The 20,657-nt window shown below is 26.0% G+C and overlaps 4 protein-coding genes across 5 annotated transcripts; 2 read left to right on the top strand and 2 right to left on the bottom strand.

Annotated features, from left to right (window-relative positions):
• Positions 1-5,646: 5,646 nt before the first annotated feature.
• Positions 5,647-9,925, top strand: LOC129608861 (lysosomal alpha-mannosidase-like). Its single transcript, XM_055520617.1, has 9 exons — positions 5,647-5,865; positions 6,014-6,198; positions 6,262-6,447; positions 6,563-6,902; positions 6,966-7,099; positions 7,187-7,479; positions 7,851-8,171; positions 8,264-8,484; positions 8,595-9,925. Exons 1-9 carry the CDS (start codon positions 5,764-5,766, stop codon positions 9,810-9,812), a joined length of 3,000 nt encoding a protein of 999 aa, XP_055376592.1. The 5' UTR covers positions 5,647-5,763; the 3' UTR covers positions 9,813-9,925.
• A 39-nt stretch (positions 9,926-9,964) lies between these two features.
• On the bottom strand, positions 9,965-13,350 carry LOC129608865 (histone H2A deubiquitinase MYSM1-like). Of its 2 annotated transcripts, none has more exons than XM_055520623.1 (8): positions 13,186-13,350; positions 12,980-13,078; positions 12,734-12,851; positions 11,059-12,684; positions 10,808-11,003; positions 10,552-10,750; positions 10,235-10,412; positions 9,965-10,178 (listed from the first exon to the last, which is right to left on the bottom strand). In XM_055520623.1, exons 1-8 carry the CDS (start codon positions 13,230-13,232, stop codon positions 10,104-10,106), a joined length of 2,538 nt encoding a protein of 845 aa, XP_055376598.1. In that variant the 5' UTR covers positions 13,233-13,350; the 3' UTR covers positions 9,965-10,103. The 2 variants fall into 2 exon arrangements, with proteins under 2 accessions (XP_055376598.1, XP_055376599.1); XM_055520624.1 differs by having other exon boundaries at positions 12,743-12,851.
• Positions 13,351-14,161: 811 nt separating this feature from the next.
• On the top strand, positions 14,162-17,188 carry LOC129608860 (leucine-rich repeat and calponin homology domain-containing protein). The gene is made up of 3 exons (XM_055520616.1): positions 14,162-14,280; positions 14,332-15,213; positions 15,273-17,188. Exons 2-3 carry the CDS (start codon positions 14,532-14,534, stop codon positions 16,835-16,837), a joined length of 2,247 nt encoding a protein of 748 aa, XP_055376591.1. The 5' UTR covers positions 14,162-14,280; positions 14,332-14,531; the 3' UTR covers positions 16,838-17,188.
• A 1,114-nt stretch (positions 17,189-18,302) lies between these two features.
• Positions 18,303-19,778, bottom strand: LOC129608888 (SUZ domain-containing protein 1). Its single transcript, XM_055520658.1, has 3 exons — positions 19,597-19,778; positions 19,079-19,395; positions 18,303-19,023 (listed from the first exon to the last, which is right to left on the bottom strand). The coding sequence occupies exons 1-3, from the start codon at positions 19,645-19,647 to the stop codon at positions 18,657-18,659; spliced, it is 735 nt and encodes a 244-aa protein (XP_055376633.1). The 5' UTR covers positions 19,648-19,778; the 3' UTR covers positions 18,303-18,656.
• Between the last annotated feature and the right edge of the window lie 879 nt (positions 19,779-20,657).

The following is a 20,657-nucleotide window of genomic DNA, read 5'->3' as shown; positions in this document are numbered from 1 at the left end:
TTTAAATAAAGTTTGATCAAACCAATGGTTCGTATAGAAGCACTTTTCCCTTGAATAAAGCGAAAATACTGCTTCTAATAACAATCTTTTAAATTATTTAAATTAGTTTTATTCATGTACGAGTATGTACTAAAATACATCAATTCATTGAATACATTTGGAACGAACAAAAAAACAATAAATAAAAAGAGTTTTAATATAACGGTATAATTGGACGATTAAGTGAGTTAGTTTTAATAAATAATTGTATAACTTGAGAGAGTGTAGAGGTGGAATAATATTTTCTTGTAACAAAATAAACTGTTTATTACTGTCTAGAAACCACTAAAATTTCAGAGTCTTAAAGATTTCCATCGAGAAAAAAAACGATATCTAAAATATAAGAAAAAAGCCCTTTTAGGTAACGGTTAATTTTAACGGCCATTTTATGAAGTATTAGAAGAAGCATATCGTTATCTTTATGCGTTTGTGGAATTTATATAAATTTTGCGGTTTGTGGTGTTTTTAGGACTTTTAGGATTATAACGTTTAGTGGGGCAAAATACATAAAATTAATTTTCTTGTAGACAATTAAGTTTCCAATAAAGATTTGTTTATACAGATTTCAGCTTTCCATCTTAAACGGTGTAGAAGTTTTTTAACAGACATTCGGATGGACGTCGGACAAAATGAAGCTTTTTAACAGACGTCGAACAAAGTGAAGCTAATAAGCACTTTTTTAAAAATTTTTTCCGAAAATTGCTAAAAAAAATCGCATATTACCTAAAAATAAATTAAAAAGGGACGTATAATTTTTCCATTTAATCAAAGTATAAATTAATGTCTTGCTAACTGCACAAAAATAATTATATTAAAACAAAATATGTTTTATACGGAAATCGTACCCGATACCAATGCTTCTTTACTTTGCAAAGAATTCATCCGAATATAATAATTAAATGTTAACATTCTTTAAAATTGACATAGTTTGGAATGAAAAATAAATGGAATTTGAATGCAACCAGACTGTGAATTAGTATATAATTACATATTTATAGTATATATACGGATACAAACAAGTACTTAATATATGCAGGGTGATTCAGAAAGATGTACAACAAGAAATACCATTCGTTATAATGTGGAAAATAGGTAAAACTTCCGTTCGGACTAGCTGCTAAATCTAAAATGTTTTTTCGAATTATAACTTCCATTCTGAAATACATAGATAGGAGCTTTAAACAAACAGTTTTTGACAGGTCTAGTAAATGGCTTTCTGTAAATTCTGTAAAAATTTCAAAGTTTCAAAAAATTTCATATGAACTTACCAGGTTAGAAAAAAATAAAAAAGGGAAAAAATTTTATTTTTCCTAAAGTTCGAAGGCTTGATATTGTGAAACTATATAAAATACAAAATTAAGTAACATGTTGATTTAATGTGCTTTACTAGGTCTTAGAAAAACTGTTATAAGCAATAAAGTTTGAATAAGCAGAAATTTCATGAAAATTCGATAAAATTTTTGTAATTCGAAAGCACTTATGATTTTGCACCTAGTCCAGAGCAAAAGTTTTACTCATTTTTTATCTTCAAATTAATAATATATTGTGTTGTATACTTTTCTGAATCAACCTGTATGTATGCGTATATATGCTTTGGTATATATTGCGAAGTAAAAGAATTTCTCCCATAAAAATAAAATTACCAATTCATTCAATAGAATTTGATCGTTTTCATTTGAATTTACTGCACATAATTTGCGTATATACACAAAATACGAGTATATAATTATATGTACGCGCAGCCTATATTGTTAGTGATGATTTTCTATTGCTTCAATAACACATATTCGCAGTGACTGCCGAAGAATATTTTTAGAAAATTTATGTTGAAAATACAAATTAATTTTCTTTTTGTTTTTTGTTTATTTTTTTTTTTTTTTTTTGTAATTTTTAGTTCATTTGGCAATTATATTGATTCAATTAAATGAGAATCAAATGGACGTAACAATTTGCATAAGAATTTATATTATTGGAGTAAAATTATTATTTGGTTACTTTTAACGTAAAGGGAACTTGTTTTAAATATTCTTTTTAATTAAATAAATACAATTTAATAAATAACTGAAAAAATTAATATTTTATATAAATCTCAAATTAAAATAAACATTTCAATCTTCGTTAGTACAAGGATAATAATAAGAAATTAAGATTAAACAGTCCAACGAGAACAGCATAAAAGTGTATACGTCAGATGGAGTTTAATAATTGAAAATTCCGTCAATGAAGAAACATTGACAATGAGTAGGTTTTTTTTTTCTTTTCTCTTTTTTTGCAATTTTTTGAGTTTCTACTTATATAACAAGAGTATACAGTTAACTGAGAACAAATCGAATATATTATATTATGTCAAATAATATACAAGTTCTGAATATTATAACCTATATTTCGTAGCGCATACAGCTAAAATTTCTTAATTTCGAAAAGATTAATATTTTATAGAATATTTTTAGAATTATATAATAACATTCGGTAACTGTATATGAAAACGAGAAAAAAAAAGTAAATAATATTCTAAAAATTAAGTTAATTTTTTTTTAATTTATTATACATTATTAAATTTAATATTATCTTGATTTTAAATTGTAATCTGTAAGTATAACGTATAATATGTATAGATTAATAAAATAATAAATTAACTCAATATATAGTATTGATTTCAATAAAAATTGGGGTATCTTATTGAACTGTTATAATCAGTTATCTGGAGACAAGTATTTCAATGAAAAAATTTAAAAATATTTTATGAAATTTCTTATCGTATCATATAACTATTTTGTTTTTATATAACAATATTTAAACATTTTAAAAGAAAATTTGCTTTACTCATTTAAAGTCCCTATTACAAAATTAACATATATTTAGTCTAAATCAAGTCAAAAAATTTCTTGGGCATTAAAATGATCGGAAAATAGAATTTGAAATAATATTTTTGCAATCTTATAAGACGATCGGATCCAAAAGTTGACTAACATATACACAATAAAATATCATTTTGCTCTCTTATATTTACAAATAAATAATTCAAGATTTCTTTATTTAGACATAATTATGTATATTGTATATTACATAATTGTAATTCTTGTATACGTACGAATGTTGCGATTACGATCAAAAATCATCAAGTCATCAATATTATTATGAAAAAAAAAATCCTTTATTTTTTCTCTTAATACACCCATAATTGTTTATGCTATAAAATGTATAATATTTAATAAATGTAATTCTATATGCATATGTGTATATGACACATATATTAACAATTTATTATCGCATATAATATATACTTTACTAGATTAATTAATATTCAATAACACATAAAATAAAATATATCAAGAAAAAAAAATAATAATTAAATATTCTTCAATTTTTAAGTGGTTTTAAGTACCTTTTAGCAATTTAACATTTTTATGATTTACCCAACATATAACATTAACAATATATAGGTATATATATATGTTTTTAAATCCGTATATACTTAATGGTAAGAGCCACTCTCATAACATTTAAGTGTGTATACTTGTAAATATACATTTTATCAGCAAAAAGAAAAAACAATTCAATTTAATTTTGAAATTTCATAAATACAAGATTATGCATATTTTCTAAATAAAAAAATTTAATCTAATCGTATGTATCTATCACTTATTTTTAATAATTTTTAATAATTTATAACATGTAATTAAATTTTATTGATTACCTATATTTTAATACTAAATAATAACTTAGAAATCTAGATATATATGTACATAAGTATACATACTTATCTTTAATATATTATAAATTGGGTTGACTACAATATTTTAATGTTAAGTAATCAATATGGATTTCTTTTTTCTTATCTTATATACAGTTGAACATTATCTCATATAACATAAAAAAAAAATCTAATGATCATAATATAAAATATTGTTATCAGTTATTATTAAGTAGCCTTTTATTTTTTTATTTACAATTAAAACCACATTAAAATATACATACATCTATATATTCATATATAATATTATGCATATCCTAACAAAAATAAAAACAAAATTAAATATTTTAATATAAATTAATTTTTAAGCAACAGGGATAAAATACGAGTATATCTTATATGAAATGGTCAATGTAAACAAAAAAATAATCTGTTTTTTTCCAATATAAACAAATACATACATACATAAGTATGTAAAAATAGATAAAGTTTTCCAATTATTGTTATTTATGCATTTGAATTTTATGAAGATCAAAAACAGGATTCATAATATTTTGTTGCGAGTTGTGAGTGCAAACCTTAATATAACATAGATATCATATTTCTGTCAGTTGTAGTGTAAGCTATAAAATCTTTTTGTATCTTTTAAAACTTGTAAAGTATAGGAAAACGGGGTTAAATAATTTTTTGTGATCTTTTTATGCCTTTCACTTTCTTATGTCTTAAAAATATTTTGATTTGTATTTGAGATTCTCATTTTTTCCTTTATTATTCAATTGTGATATTTTTTTTGTCCTCTTACGATATTAATACAGATTTGTTTTCTTAAAAATTAAAATTGTATTTTATAATATTTGTTATACTTTTATATTTTTAATGTACATACTTTTTTTTCGAATATGACTATAGAATCATTTATGATTTGCGATACATTAGCTCTATTTTTGGGCCCCTTACGAATCTCAGTATTATACCCGGTGGAAGTAGTTAGCCTAGTGCCTCTTATATTTATTTGAAATTACATACATTTATTTTTTTTTCGATTATTTAAGAAGACATAAATATAAAGAATTTAAAGAAACTAAAAAATAACAGCATAAATATCAAATATAGATGGCGCATAATATAATCTTTTATTTTTTGTTTTTCTCTATATGTTTTTTCAATTTTTATATTTATCTTCTAAAATTATACATATATAATTATAATTTAAAAATAAAATCAATGTATTGCATCCGATATAATTTTTATTTGTACTTATTATCTTTCTATCAATTTACCTATTCAATTTTAATTATAATTTTAATAAGGTTACAGTAGTTATTGTCCATCACGATCATCTAATATAAAGTTTTTAATATCTCAATGTGATTTCATAGAAAAACAAAATAGAATAGCTATTAACTTTAATTTTTAATCCTTATTTATACATGTGGCCCAAATTCAAATTCACACATTATCAGATCAACATAACAAACAGTCTTATTCGGAAAATTTCTTGAAAAAATTATTAGTATGGGAAAAATTCATTAATTTTTAAAAATAAAACTTTTTTAAATTTTGGAAAACAAAAATTTCAGTTTTTTACAAATTAAATTTAAATCTTAAAAAACAGTACGTGTGTATGTATGTATTTTTCTACCATAGTAAAATAATAAAATATGATAATATTTACAGCTTTCAATAATAATTATTATTAAATAATATTAAAAAAAAAGTATATACTAACTACTTTTTCTCCTATCATATTTTCATCATGAATACACACTTACATATATACATAAATAACAATCATTCCGGCATACAAACATACTTATTTACATACGTACACAATTTTCGATCAAATATTTAATACCATTTTGGCTTTGATATTTTATTTTCTACCACATTTCAATCAGTGTTAAAGTGGAAGCCGATAGAAAAACAACAGAAGAATTATTGCTGGTTCAAAATCGGCGAAAAAATTTTATCATATTTTATTAGGTCTTTTTTTTTTGTTTTTTAACTTGTTTTAAAATTTTTATGTGGATATGAAACTTACAATAAATTTTGTAATAGTTTGTATTCTATACTTGCAACTTTTGGAAGCAAGACCGTCTAAAGAAACTTTTAATGGAAAATGTGGATATTCGGTAATTTTTTTTATATAATTTTTTCATATTTCTATTTTGTGCCGAAAAAATTCTAACTCGGCTATTAAAATACATTTCTATTCCGTATTTTAAGAATTTTCATATTTTATCTGACATAATTTCTTAAATATTTTTATTTATAACTAAGGGTTGCCCCGTAACGCCAACTGACACAATTAATATACATTTGGTACCACATACGCATGATGATGTAGGTTGGCTAAAAACCGTTGATCAATATTACTATGGACAATATCCGTTAATACAAAAAGCGGGTGTAGAATTTATTTTAGACTCTGTTATAGCGGAATTATTAAAAGATAAATCTAGAAGGTGAATAATCAAAATACAAATAATATGATTATGTTTTATTTTTACTTGAAAAAATTTTTTAAGGTTTATTTATGTTGAATCTGCATTCTTTTTTAAATGGTGGAACCAACAAGAAAAGAAATTACAAGACAAAGTAAAACAATTAGTGGAAGAAGGTCAACTTGAATTCATTGGTGGGGCATGGAGTATGAATGATGAGGCAACTACTCACTATCAAAGTTTAATAGATCAATTTTCATATGGATTAAAGTAATTTAATTTGCTTGATTTTTTTAAAAATATTTCTTTTTCTATTACCATTTAATTACATTTCTGTTATACTTTTGAAAATATTTCGTATTTAACTTATCTGTGTCGATTTAAGAAAATTGAATGACACATTTGGACTATGTGGAAGACCCAGAGTCGGTTGGCAAATTGATCCATTCGGGCATTCAAAAGAAATGGCTTCAATTTTCGCTGGCATGAAATTCGATGGAATGTTTTTTGCTCGTCTTGATTGGCGTGATAAAATTAATAGATTTAGTAATATGAAAGCTGAAATGGTTTGGCGTGCTAGTGAAAGTTTGGGTCGAAACGCTGATTTGTTTACGGGAATTTTACGAAATCATTATTCCGCCCCTCCTGGATTTTGTTTTGATTATTTATGTCAAGATGAACCAATTATTGATGGTGATGGATATGAAAATAACGTGAAAGATAGAGTAATTTTTTCAACTAAATTTAAAACAAATTCTGACAAATAGTATAATGAAATTAAATTACAGTTAGATGTTTTTTATGATTATGTTAAAAATATGACAAAATATCATAAAACCAAAAATATTATGTTACCAATGGGTGACGATTTCAATTATCAAGATGCTAGTATGTATTATAAAAATATGGATAAGCTAATTAAGTAAGCATAATTCTTTTGTTTTTGTTGACCATGAAACGAAGTTTATTCTGTAATGTATTTGTAAATCGTTTTGATTCATATTCACAGGTATTCAGAAAATCGTAAAGTAGGTGACAAAGATGTCAACATATTTTATTCAACACCATCTTGCTACTTAAAATCACTTAATGATGCAAATGAACTGTGGCCGGTTGAAAATGATGACTTTTTCCCATACGCAACAGATAACTACACGTACTGGGCTGGATATTATTCATCTCGACCAACTTTAAAGCGTTATGAACGTATTGGTAATAACGTATTACAAGTTTGTAAAAAAATATTAGCTGCAAATCTCGAGGATTCGACTCAAAACTTAAATTTCTTACGTGAAGTAATGGGTAAATAAAAAACACATATTGTATTTAATATTAGGACAGTATAAGGACAGTATAAATTTTTTATAAAGTCATTTAAAATCTTTGTTATTACTGCAGAATAGTTGGATGACAATATATGTAGGTTTTAAAATTATATTAGCCTCTTAAGATATTGTAATCAAATACAAAACTACTGATGTATACACGCACATACATATAAAGTGATACACATTAAGCGATAAAAAAGAATAGCTAAAATTATCGCAAGGATTAAATTTTTAAATATTCTACAATTTTCATTATTTTACTTTATAAGCGAAACTTTTTCGCTATTATAGCTGTGTATATAGTATTGTTTTTCATAAAATAAATAATTTATTCTTACGTTTCAGGAATAATGCAACATCATGATGCCATAACAGGAACTGAAAAGCAACACGTTGCGGATGATTATGCTCATTTATTACACGATGCAATTTCTGCTTGCGATAATGATATATCTAATATGTTAACAAAAGTTTTGAAACCTGATCCAATAATTCATGGTGATCTTGAATTTAAGCCTTGCCACAAGTTGAATGAAAGTACTTGTGAAATAACTGAAAACTCGGAAAACTTTATGGTTACTTTATTTAATCCTTTAAGCCGCGAAACTTCTAGCTACATTCGAATTCCCATTAGAGATAATTTTTACGAAATTCTTGATTCAGAAGGTAAAAGTAAAAAAAGGTTATTCAAATACGTACATATTATACCGATTTAATAAAAACTATCGTTAATTTAATTTACATTTACCGTTCATTAGGAAATCCAGTAAAAAGCTACAGAATAAGAATTCCTGAACCAGTAAAATCCATTACTGGAAGAAACAGTTCTGCGCTCTACGATATGGTGTTTAAAGCAAATTTAAAAGATATTACTTCGTATTATGTGAAAAAAAAAGATAAAAATGACTTTGAAAATGAAATACTACTATCGAAAAATGTTGAAAAAAATAATTCACGTGACTTCGATATTGATAACAAGGTAGCGTATTATACAATTTTTGTTTATTTTGTTAGTAAAATAAATTTTTTAATTTTTATTTTTTAATTATTTGGCTGTTTTTATGAAATATTTATGTATGTATATTTTAGAAAATCAAATTATCATTTAAAAATGGTTTTTTGAATAGCATTGAAATCTTAGAAGAACGTAAAACAATTGAATTTCGACAAGAATTCTCATATTTTGAAGCGGCGGCGGGTAATAACGCTCCGCCATTTGTAAACCGGTCGTCAGGTGCATATATTTATAGACCAAAAACTAAAAAAATAATTGCGACTGAAGTCGAAGTGGAAAGATTTAAGTTTGACGAAAATGTTGAAGTTACCCAAATATTTAATGACTGGATAAGTCAAGTCATAAGATTATATGAAAATGAATCTATTATTGAATTTGAATGGCTTATTGGACCTATTCCAGTAAATGATAAAATTGGTAAAGAAGTTGTTAGTCATTTTAAAACAAATATTGACTCTGGTAACATATTTTATACTGATTCAAACGGCCGAGAAATGATAAAACGAAAATATACTGTTGATGAATTAGAAAAAGAGCCAATAGCATCAAACTTTTATCCAATAACAACAAAATTGGCTATTGAAGATACCAAAAGCAGAATGGCCATTTTAACAGATCGAGCGCAAGGAGCTGCCTGTTTAAAATCTGGTGAATGTGAAATTCTTGTCCATCGCAGGCTTTTACATGATGATGCATTCGGTGTCGGGGAAGCCTTAAATGAAACTACAACAGCACGAGGCAAATTTCATGTCTTTTTTGGTCAAAGTGACGAAGCGACAATAGCCAAAGAACGACAAATCCAAGCAAAACAACTTTTAGAACCGTATTCAGTATTTAGCAGTCTGAAAAATATAAAATTCGAGGATTGGCAGAAGCTAAAGCATGAAGATGCTTCAAAAATCATTAATGTTTCTACAATACTTCCAGAGTCAATTATTTTGTTAACATTTGAACCATTCGGCACAAATAAAACCTTATTACGATTAGAAAACATTTACGAGAAGGAAGCTGGTGGTACTGAAATCACAGTTAATTTAAAAGAAATTGCAGACCATTTTAAAGCAAAATCATTTGAGGAAGCAACACTTGACGGCAACCAATGGCTCAGAGTTGCGAAACGTCTCATATGGAATACCGAAAAAGAATATAATGAAATATTTAATGATAAAATTAATGAAGAAGACATGAGTTCTCCCTTCGATGTTGATGTAGCAAATGTAAAAGATGATGAAGAATTCGAAATAACTTTAAAACCTATGCAAATAAGAACTGTAATCATGACTAGAAGCTAAATGCGTACACATGTACACAGCATACATTCATATAGAAATAATGTACGTGAATAAAATTTTTTAAGATTTTTTAAAATGAATTAATGAAATAAAGAAAAAAAATTACAAAAACTTCAAAAATAAATTATTAATTTATTTTTCCAATATATTGTTACATTTATGTATATACGTGTATATAAAACAAGTTAAAAACTTAAACTTCTATAACTATAACTATATTATACGCTATTAAACACCTAACATATTACTCAAATTTATTACATTTAGGAGAAAACAAAAAGAAAACAAATCTTATAATATGTCATTAAAAAAAGTTTCTGGTTTATATCCATATTGCTCCAATATTGGCCCACTAGACAATTTAAACTAAAAATAAATATTTCAGTCAATTAAAATTCAGTAGTTCAAAAATTTTATTTTACTTTTTGGAAAACATTATGCTTTTTATCTTCATCGTTCATTTCATTGATAGAATCAAAAACATCTAAAATATCATATTTAAAATTTGTGCAGTCTTTTATAATATCAACATCCAATTCGTAAGGAGAAACTATGCCATTTAAGTTAGAATTATAATCTTTTGGCAAAACGTATATACATCTGTTAAAATAAAATCAAATATGTATTTAAATTTGATGAACATTAATGTAAAAATAGTAATAAATGATACATACATATGTAAATTTTCATATATGTACATATGTATATGAAAATACAATAAATTAGATTGAATACCCACTTAAAATGCATTGCAATACAACTCAATATAAGACCAATAAACGTTCTATCTGATTGAGCAGAAAACTGCATTTGCATCTCTATTTGAGTCTGCACATCGGTTCGAGAAGGATCTGGGGGAAACAATGGATGAGAATGATACCAACCCAACAACTCGTACCCCTCCTGTTTAAGACTGCGAGATTGTTCTAATTGAGAAACTAAAATTGTAACGCTTATAATAAAAGGCTATAATATCACATTTCTTATTTCATTACTCGGGCACATTTCACACATTGTTCCACTATGTTCAATAGTTTTGCAGGGCTTATACCTTGTTAAGCACATTTTATTCCTACCAATTGATTTGCTACGATGACCGCCTAAAAATCCCATTACTTCAAAATTTGAAGAAAGCGAATGCAATTGAATGCAAAGTAGTGTTGACAATGTAATCGAAACCTTAAACGGAGCCTGATATAAATATAAAAATTAGATAAATATTTTAACTAAAAATAGTATAATATACAATGTTGTATTTTGAGAATTTTAGGCACTTGACTAGGTCCTGCTCCGTTTTTATATGTCTGACATTTCTCAATTTTGATTCCGATGCCATAACTTTTGAAATTTTGGGTATGTAAATACCCTCCTCATGTTCTATTGTATAATTTATGTCACAAATTGAATCAATACCATTTTCTAAAGCAAAATAATTCGTACGTGTTCGGGTTCTGGGCTTTCTCGAATTCGTGAATCCATTAGTTAAAGCTAATAAATTTGAGTTACCATATTGACATTTATTTTGAATAAACATTGCAAAATATTGCTCCAAAGGTCTTACATATTCAAAATATTTGCCTTGATAACCGAAATTGATTGCCCCAATTTGTTCCAAAAGTCTATGAATTCTACTAATACTATTAACGTCACCACCATGCTTTAAGCCACTACGGACTGAAGTTTTACTTACATATCCATTTTTACCCATTACATTCCACATTGTGAGGATGTGATTACGAATACGAAGGTACTGCTCTGGAGTTTTTGAAGATGATTTACCATCAAAAAACTCAGAATTAAAATATTTTTCTAATTCTGTAACTTCACTGGCACTTAAAATTAGTTCTTGGTTCGGAACAGCCATGTTTCTTTGAATTTCAAAAACCAATTTCTCTGGAAGTTTTTCAACTAATTCTATAGCTTGTGAAACATTTATTTTTTCATCAAGTTTTTCGTTTGTTGTAGAATTTAATTCATTTTGCGATTTTACTACCCTGGAACATTCTTTTGTCAAATTTTCAGTGTGAATTGTTACCCCGAATAACGATCTTTTGAGGTCAATAATTTCATCCTCACTTAAATCAGCTTCAATATCGATGACTTCATCACTTTCAACATTTTGTAGTTTAACTAAAGTACTAGAGGAAAAATTGGTTGAATTTTTGGATGTTAATTGTTCATTCCCTAACAATTCTGTTTCGTGGTTTATCGTAATATTTTCACCATAATTTGTATCAGTAAGGTTTTTTCTAGTTTTCACTCTTTTTTTAGGATAAATTGTATCATCCAATTTTTTATCTTTTTCTTTATTTTTTTTTGAGCAGACGATATCAGGAATCTTCGGGCTTGCAGCACTGAGATTTTTATTTTTTTTTATTTTCAATTTTCGTAGTTTAGTATGGTCAATTTTCAAACTTTGTCTAAATTTCGTTTTTTCTTTATTTAAGTCGGTTTCCTTACAAAATTCCTTAGCTTTTCCTACTTTATCGAATAAATTTCTGCTAATTGTTAAAGTTTGTTTAAATTTACTTTGTTGCTTGCCATCAGTTCTTAAATTAAGACGATTAATTTTCAACAAACTTCTTGGATTCGGTGAAAGCAGTAATGGATTTTCAATTTTTACTTTTAATAAACTACGTGAATTTGTGGGCCCAATATATTTGTTGTTCTTAGGTGCGGGATGAGTTTCAAATGCAGCAACACTTTCATCCCATTCCCCATTACAACTATATATATTTTGTAATGTAGTCTCTTTTAGTAACTCATTATGGCATTCTTTATCTTTATCCGTACAATACTCGTCCTCTATTACTTCCTCGGTAGTTGCTGGAATATCTTCTTCAAAAACAACATCATCATTTTGTGACGCAATCTAAAATACAATTACTTTAACTAAGTAAAATTTTTTATAAAAATCTGACCTCTCCCACCCATTCCAAATCTAAAATTTTCTTATTTGAAACCTTCGGCTCCTCAATGACGACTTCTTCTGAATGTAAGACTTCGACATTATTCTCTAAATTATCATGCTTTGGTACACTATAAGTATATATTTTAACAAACGTTAATTTTTTTTTTACTTATTTAATTTACTGAGCTATCAAAAGGTACAATTTTATGCTAATAAATAATATATATATGTATGAAAATATTAAATAGATACAGACCTGTCACTCCAGAAATTTCCACCCTCAGCATTCTCGTTCACCCATTTTGGATGCACTGTATAGTCACAGGACAGCAATTGACCAGAAGTTATTTTTGAACTAAAATATTTAATCATGTTACAAAAATTTATAATTAATAATAAGAAATAATTTAAAGATTTAATATATTATGAGCGGTTTTATAAATTCTTTTCATAGCAAATTACATGTCATCATAATCTCCTATAATATCAATTTCTTCTTCATCTTCCATTGCGCATTATTAAAACAATATTTTTTTTAATTTATATAACTAATGATCATCAAATTCTATTATGAAAAATTAAAATAGTCTGAACACTATTATTTTTTTCTTTGTTGACAAACATCCATTTTCGATTTTCGAAATGTCAAATATTCTATATGTAATGTCAAACCTGTTTACTTTATTTGGACATTGCTTAGACCCTGACATATAAATAACATTTTACCAGACGTGGTTGACATTTGAATGAAATGAAATTTTTTGAATGCAAGCATTAAACGTCTCTTCACGGGCAAAATATTAACTCAGTTATCTTATATATGTAGATAACTGAGATATTTTGACTCAGTTATCTTATTAAAAAAAAAAATAAACACTGTTTTGTAAACGTATTTTTTTTACGAAAAATTATTATTTAAATTTACATTAAGTTGTATTAATTTTAACATATTCCTTGATGTTGTCAAAAGTAACTAAGTTATTTTTTAATTAAGTTATTTTAATACTAAAATAATTGAGTTAACTGACATCTGACTTATTTGTTAATTTTAGTGTTGTCAAGGAACTAAATATATTCATGTTATAAAACAATAGTGCGCAAAATAATAGCAGTATGGTGAAAAATTCTGGAAATTTTCAATTTAATAAAAAACGTGCATGTTGAGTTGTATACATTTTTGTTTTTTTATTAATAATATCATTTCAATATAACAAAAAAAAAGTAAAATACTTTAGTCTTGCAACAAAAATTTTAAATTTTAGCTCGAAAAAATTTTGGGTACTGGTATTAACTTGTGTTTCATTTCATAATATTTAAATTCATACAAATATTTCCATTCCGTTGTTTTTCTTGTTTCCGCCAGGATCGCATTTTACTAAGTTATACCTACAGATATGTACATATATATTTTGTTAATAGCAATAAAAATTGACAGTTGTGCAGATGCAAGAAATTGCAGTCAAAAAAATGAGCTGTCAAAACCTAAAAATCAATAAGGAATTTTATTAATTTTTATCAATTTTAAAAATTTTAAAAAATTGAGTACGCAAGCCAAAAGTAAGTATGTTTTTCAATTAATATGTAAAATATTAAAATATTTATTTTCAGGTACTAATAATTACCCCCTCACCCAATGATTTGGATTATCCCTTTTGTTTAGGGAGTGTTTATTATGTTTTAGAGCTTAAATATATACCAAATAGGTCTTACAAGGCTATTTCAATATTTTATACTGTTATAAAGATGCACACAAAGATTTTTAATATAACTGAAACTGAAATTGTTTATTAATTTGCACAAAGAAAAAAATGTATAAAATTCCTAATAACACCAAAAACGGACAGTGTTTAGTCCGTCCATTAGAAAGAATATTGGAAGAAGCTCATTTAAGTGGGGAGCTTAAATTGAACAACAGGAAATTGAAAGATTTTCCAAAATTGGTAACTGCCAAATATAGTCTATCAGACACAGTCATTGCAGATTTGTCACGAAATAAATTTTGTGAGTGGCCTGAAGAATTAACACATTTTGCTTTTTTGGAAACATTATTATTATATCATAACAGTATTCGTAGTATTCCAGCATCTGTAAGTGGCTTGTTTTCTCTTACATATTTAGACCTACGAAGTAATCAACTAGTAAGTTTACCTCGTGAAATATGTTTCCTACCGTTGCAAGTACTACTGATTTCAAATAATAAATTGACTAATTTACCGGAGGAGTTAGGACGTATGGAAAAATTAACCGATTTAGATGCATCATGTAATCAAATAATGAATTTGCCTTTACGAATTGGTGATTTAAGAAGCCTAAAATCTTTATCCCTAAGAAGCAATAACTTGAGTTATTTTCCTCGAGAAATAACTTTACTAACGCTGGTTTCTTTGGATGTAAGCAATAACAAAATTTCTAGTCTACCTCTTGAAGTTCGCCATATGAATACGTTAGTTGAATTCTACTTGGAAAATAATCCACTAACATTTCCACCTGGTAATTTACCAAACGCAAAAACGAAAAAAAATATTAAATTTCTGTTTCTTTTTATTTAGCTAACTTATGCATTCGCGGCTTAATACATGTGTTCAAATATCTAGATACGCAAGCAAATAAAAACGAAAAAGGAAATAAATCCTCTAACAGCAATAATATACATCATGAATTTGCTACAATGAAAAGAACTGGTCGACAAAATGCCAGTACAAATAATATGATTGATATACAACTTGACGCATTATATTCACCTAAAAATGGATTGCACAACACCATTGAAAAATCTGGCATTTCATATAGACGTAACAATTCTGGAGAATCGTTCAATCAATATTCAACAACACCCCGCAAAACTTCTCTAACTCAAGATAGTTTTCAATTTATTTCTGATTCAAATTCAGTCAGCGATTTAATCGATAAATCTAATCAATTGATAGAAAATCTAAATTTAAATTATTCTACTAAAACAAATAATAGCAGTAATAGTAACAGCAGTAGCACATTGCACGATGATGATTTAAATTTTGATAATTCTAACGAAGATTCCTTAAAACAAAATGATTCAATTCGATCATCCACTCCAAAGATTAGTAATACGAATAACGTTGCTATATTAAATAATGTCACGGCTGCTAATAATGAGAAAAACAAAAAACTTGAAAATATTCAAACGTATAGAGAATACGTTGAAGCGAAAAAACAACAGCGAAATCAAGAAAATTCGAATGTCTATAAAAGCAAATTAAAGAAAAGTAACTCATCGGGAACGCCAAATAATGTTGATGGAAATCAAAAGTTTAATAATTCTGAAATTCCTTCAAATCAATACAATAATATAACATCACATTTACAAAATGGATCTCACAAGAAATTAGAAATTTATAAAAAGCCAACCCAAAAAGTTAGTCCACAAAATGTTCACAACAATGATAACATAAGTATAGATGATAAAACGCAAGAACAAATTCTTAAAGATTACTTAAAACCAAAAAGTCCTATAAAACCAATGGTTGATAATCGTGAAATTGTTGGAAAAAATACATCATTCAATAATAGCAATAATTCTACAATTACATCCAATATATCAAATTCAGCTACATTTTCAACAAAAATGCGACGAAATGTAACATGGAATGAAGCAATTCCAACAGATAAATTGAGTTTTACAATGCGTCGCGAGTTTGATAAGCACAAAGAGGAAACCGAATTATTATCGAAGTTGCGTAATATAATAGAAACTAAATTAAAAATGAGCTTACCAGAAGATATTTCCACGGCTTTAATGGATGGAGTTATATTATGCCATTTAGCAAATATTGTTAGACCAAGATCTGTTGCTAGCATTCATGTTCCATCCCCTGGTGTTCCTCATTTAACAATGGCCAGATGCAGGCGTAATGTTGATAATTTCTTAGAAGCTTGTCGACGAATTGGTGTTGACGAAAATTTAATTTGCTGTGCGGCAGATGTGTTAGAAGGTAAACAACTTGTTCAAGTTGCTATTACTGTTGGAGAATTGTTTCGTTTAAATGGTGGTAATAATATTGAAAAGGGTGATCATTTGAAATCACCAATAAAGGTTTCATCAAATATAAAACTAAATAATTCTACACCTAATACTTGAATATCTTCTGCCGCGAAAAATATCAATAAACTACATAATATATATACATACATATACAATTGTGTAAAGATTCATTTATGCCGTAGCGCATAATATACATATATATTATTTATTTATTCTTATATATGTATAGATTATGTCCATACATAACTAGTTACATATATACATATATAATAATTGCAAAAATTTCCAAAATTTGTAAGTTTTTTTAATATGTACCTATAGTAAGTTTATTAATTTTTAATTCTTTATTTAAAAAAGTTCTTGGATCATATTTTTTTATTTAAATTTTTAATTTTTTTTATAAGAAACTTTTCTTGAAGAGAAGTTTAATTTTATTATAAGTATACATTAATATACATATTGTATTTATTTTAGTTTAATATACAAAATTGAAATACCACCATTTTTTTAAAACTTGAATTTAAAAAACATGACATTTACTATTTCTAAGGAAATAATTTGTATTACTTTGATTGTATTTTCTTCTAAATTTTAGTCAAAAAAATGGACCGAAAAGTTTTTGGAGATTTGTATATTTAAATTTGCATTTTTATAAAAATTTCAAAAATAAAAATTATCATATATACCTATATATATTAAACGTATTGTTTTATTTGTGATAATCCGAACAATATGGTTTTGCGGCAGAGAAAGTTTTGAGATGGCTATGTTCTCCTTATGTTTAATTTTACTATGTATTTAACATTTGTTTTTGAAACGATATTCTCAATACGAACACATTTTTTTTTTTCAACAATTTAAAATCAAATCATTCTAAAAAAAATTATAATGAGTCTTACCATAATTATGATTATAAACCCGAAACATCATAAATTAAAAAATGTTTCTGCAAATAATGCATGGTATAAAGCCGAACAAAATCAACAATTCTTCTTTATTATTCCAAACCAAATACTTTAATGCCAATAAAGGAAAAATAAAATAAACCATTTTTTGTGTTTTATTTTATTAAATAGTTAGGTAAAATTATAATCATACATCCACATTAATATTGTAACTAATTTATATATTAATTCCTACAAAATCTATTTTAAACTAAAATTACATTAGCAAGAATCAAAATGAAATATATCAATAAATTAGAATCAATTACTATAACATTCAGTTAGAATAAAAATTATAATTAACACGATTTTATGAAAACATATTTTACAAAATTTTATGTTTGAAAATACAAATTAGGATTCTTTTTTTCAATCTAAATAAAGAAATATACAAGGCTAATTTTATGTATTTGAAAAGCTTAAGAATGTTTAATTAAAATTGATTGCATTTAAGATTAGATTCTTTAATAATTATAATTTTTGAATTACAAAATATAAGAGTAATATTTATATTAAAATATTTTTTAAAAATACAATGTATACTTTTACATTATCAATTTTAGAGAAAAACATTTATATATAGTTATACATAGTTATATATATCATAAAAAATTTCATATTATGAAGTGAAATTAATATGTTTGGTGAATCAATTCGATTAAACAAAAATTTTAAAGCTTTGATAAAAGCTTAAAATATTTCTAAAAATCGTGCATAATTATTATATGTATTTGATATTATTTCATTTTTAAAAATAACATTATAATTAATAATAATGATTAAATTTAAGACCAAGTTTAAATTATTTAATTAAAAAATAATGTTTTCAATAATCAAAAAGGAAAAATTTTTCTGCAAATATAATATTGCATTAAATAGTGTATAAAAAATATGTAATTTCCTTGCTTTTTTTCTTTAATCAGGCAGCAGTTATCAAATATTTTCGTTTTATACCTAAAGAAACAGAAGGACTATCTCCTTATATTAAAACCACCGCTGTTATCTGGGCCCCGAGGCATTCTCAATACACTCTCAGTAGCGAGATTTCGTACACTAAAATTATTTTCACTTTCATCAGTTTCAGTTGTTACAGACTGATTAAAATTTTTAGAAAATCCCGTAATATTTGTTTCGCGATTTAAAACGGCAGAAGCTGAAGGTTGCCTCTGTCTAAGTGAACGGTCAGGCGAATGATAAGTTAGGGATGATAATAAAAGTTGTTGCTGTGCCAAAGTTGAATTTACTTTTGTACAATTAACTGTATTATTGCCAGTGCTGGTATCCAATGGTGGGGATATTTGAGTAATTTTTGTTGCCAACAATTTATCTAATGCGGCACTAAAATAATTTTTTTTTTAATTATATAAAACCAATGGAAATTTTAAAAGTTTACTCCAATTCGTCTTCCGGATTTTTAGCTGAACCCAAAATTCTCAGTCTTGCTTCTGCATACTCTTGTTCTCTTTGTTGTAAAGTTTTGATAGGTTGTTTCGGTTTGTCACTCGAATTTTTAGAGTCACTCGATTGCGTTGGCCTTCTTAATATTTTAAAGGCTGGTTTACTTGTAGCATAATTACCATCATCTGGTCTCATAGCTAGCATTATAGCTGGAATATTACCGTTTTGTAATGGCATCGTTTCGTCTTCAAATTTTTTTTGCTCCTGTAATTCTGCGGCTTCCTTCTTAATCTTATCAAGCTGATTAGTTAACTACGAATGTTTTATTCATTAAATATAAAAACGTGGAAGAAATTTTTATTGTTTTTATTTTCATAATGTAACAATAACATATTATTATATACATTTTAATTTAGTTCAAATATTTTTAATATATATTTGAAGAATCACTCAATGAATTGAGCAAAAAATATTTAGACAATTATGTAGTGTAGACATTACTATTATACTCACATTATCATCATTATCCCAACTATCAGCTATAACATTTTCACCATTGGACATTTTATACTTTTTGTCCAGACCAAAACTTAATCAACTCTTTTCCATTAAAATTTTCTAAATTCAGCACCAAATTTTAATAGAAGATTATACAAAAGTATCAGCTACTGAAAAGACCTTTGACGAAGAGAGCCACTCATAAAGATTCGTCAACTATGTCATGAATTGTCATTTTGCTTTTTGTCAGAAAAATGTCAAATATTTTGTTTGAAAAGCCATCTATCGGCTGAATATCATATTATCAATGTATGTAAATAAACACGTCGTATTTATATGGATTAAATATAATTCCGTTTTCGATTGTCTATATTTTCGAAGGACGAAAATTTTTCAGTATTTCCATAATTTCGTTTCCAAGATAAAAATTAAAAAATAGCTCAGACAAATTTTAAATCCGGACAAAAAAGAACGGATGACAGACGTATCATGTATTAAAAAATAATAAGCACCAGGACAAGTTGACAACATCAATATATATATTAAAATTATTACAACTTTAAAGAACATTACACAATAACTTTTCGCGAAAAAAAACACGTTAAATTTTATCTCGTGAAAGTATCTCATGAGCAATATTGATATAAAAAAAAATTGATTTCCTCGTGCGATAAAATTTTAATTTGACTAATGAGTTTTTATATACTGTCAAACAATCGAAGGATTGAACTTTGTTGTTTTGTTGCTTGTTTTTGTTTTGTTGTCTAGGAAATTTTTTTTAAAACTCTTTGACGATGAAAACAGTAATTTTTGAAAAAAAAATATTCATTTTATTTTTATATACTGGAAATCGTTACTTACCTTTATTTTTACTTAATTCTCGATTTTATTTGTCTTGTACAGAACAATATTTTGCATTGCCAATTACAATAATCTTGACAGCAAAAGATAGTCTTGTATTTTATCTTAACAATATTAATATTTCAACGCACATAATTTCAAATTTGTAGAATGAAAAAATAACCGGCAACACTGACATCAATTAAGAAAAATAATTACATACCCCTTTGTCAGTC

This window comes from Condylostylus longicornis, unplaced genomic scaffold, assembly GCF_029603195.1.
Source record: "Condylostylus longicornis isolate FDR11 unplaced genomic scaffold, ASM2960319v2 ptg000037l, whole genome shotgun sequence".
NCBI lineage: Eukaryota > Metazoa > Arthropoda > Insecta > Diptera > Dolichopodidae > Condylostylus > Condylostylus longicornis.
Note: the sequence above shows the minus strand (reverse complement) of the source record. Positions and strands in the feature narration are given on the sequence as shown.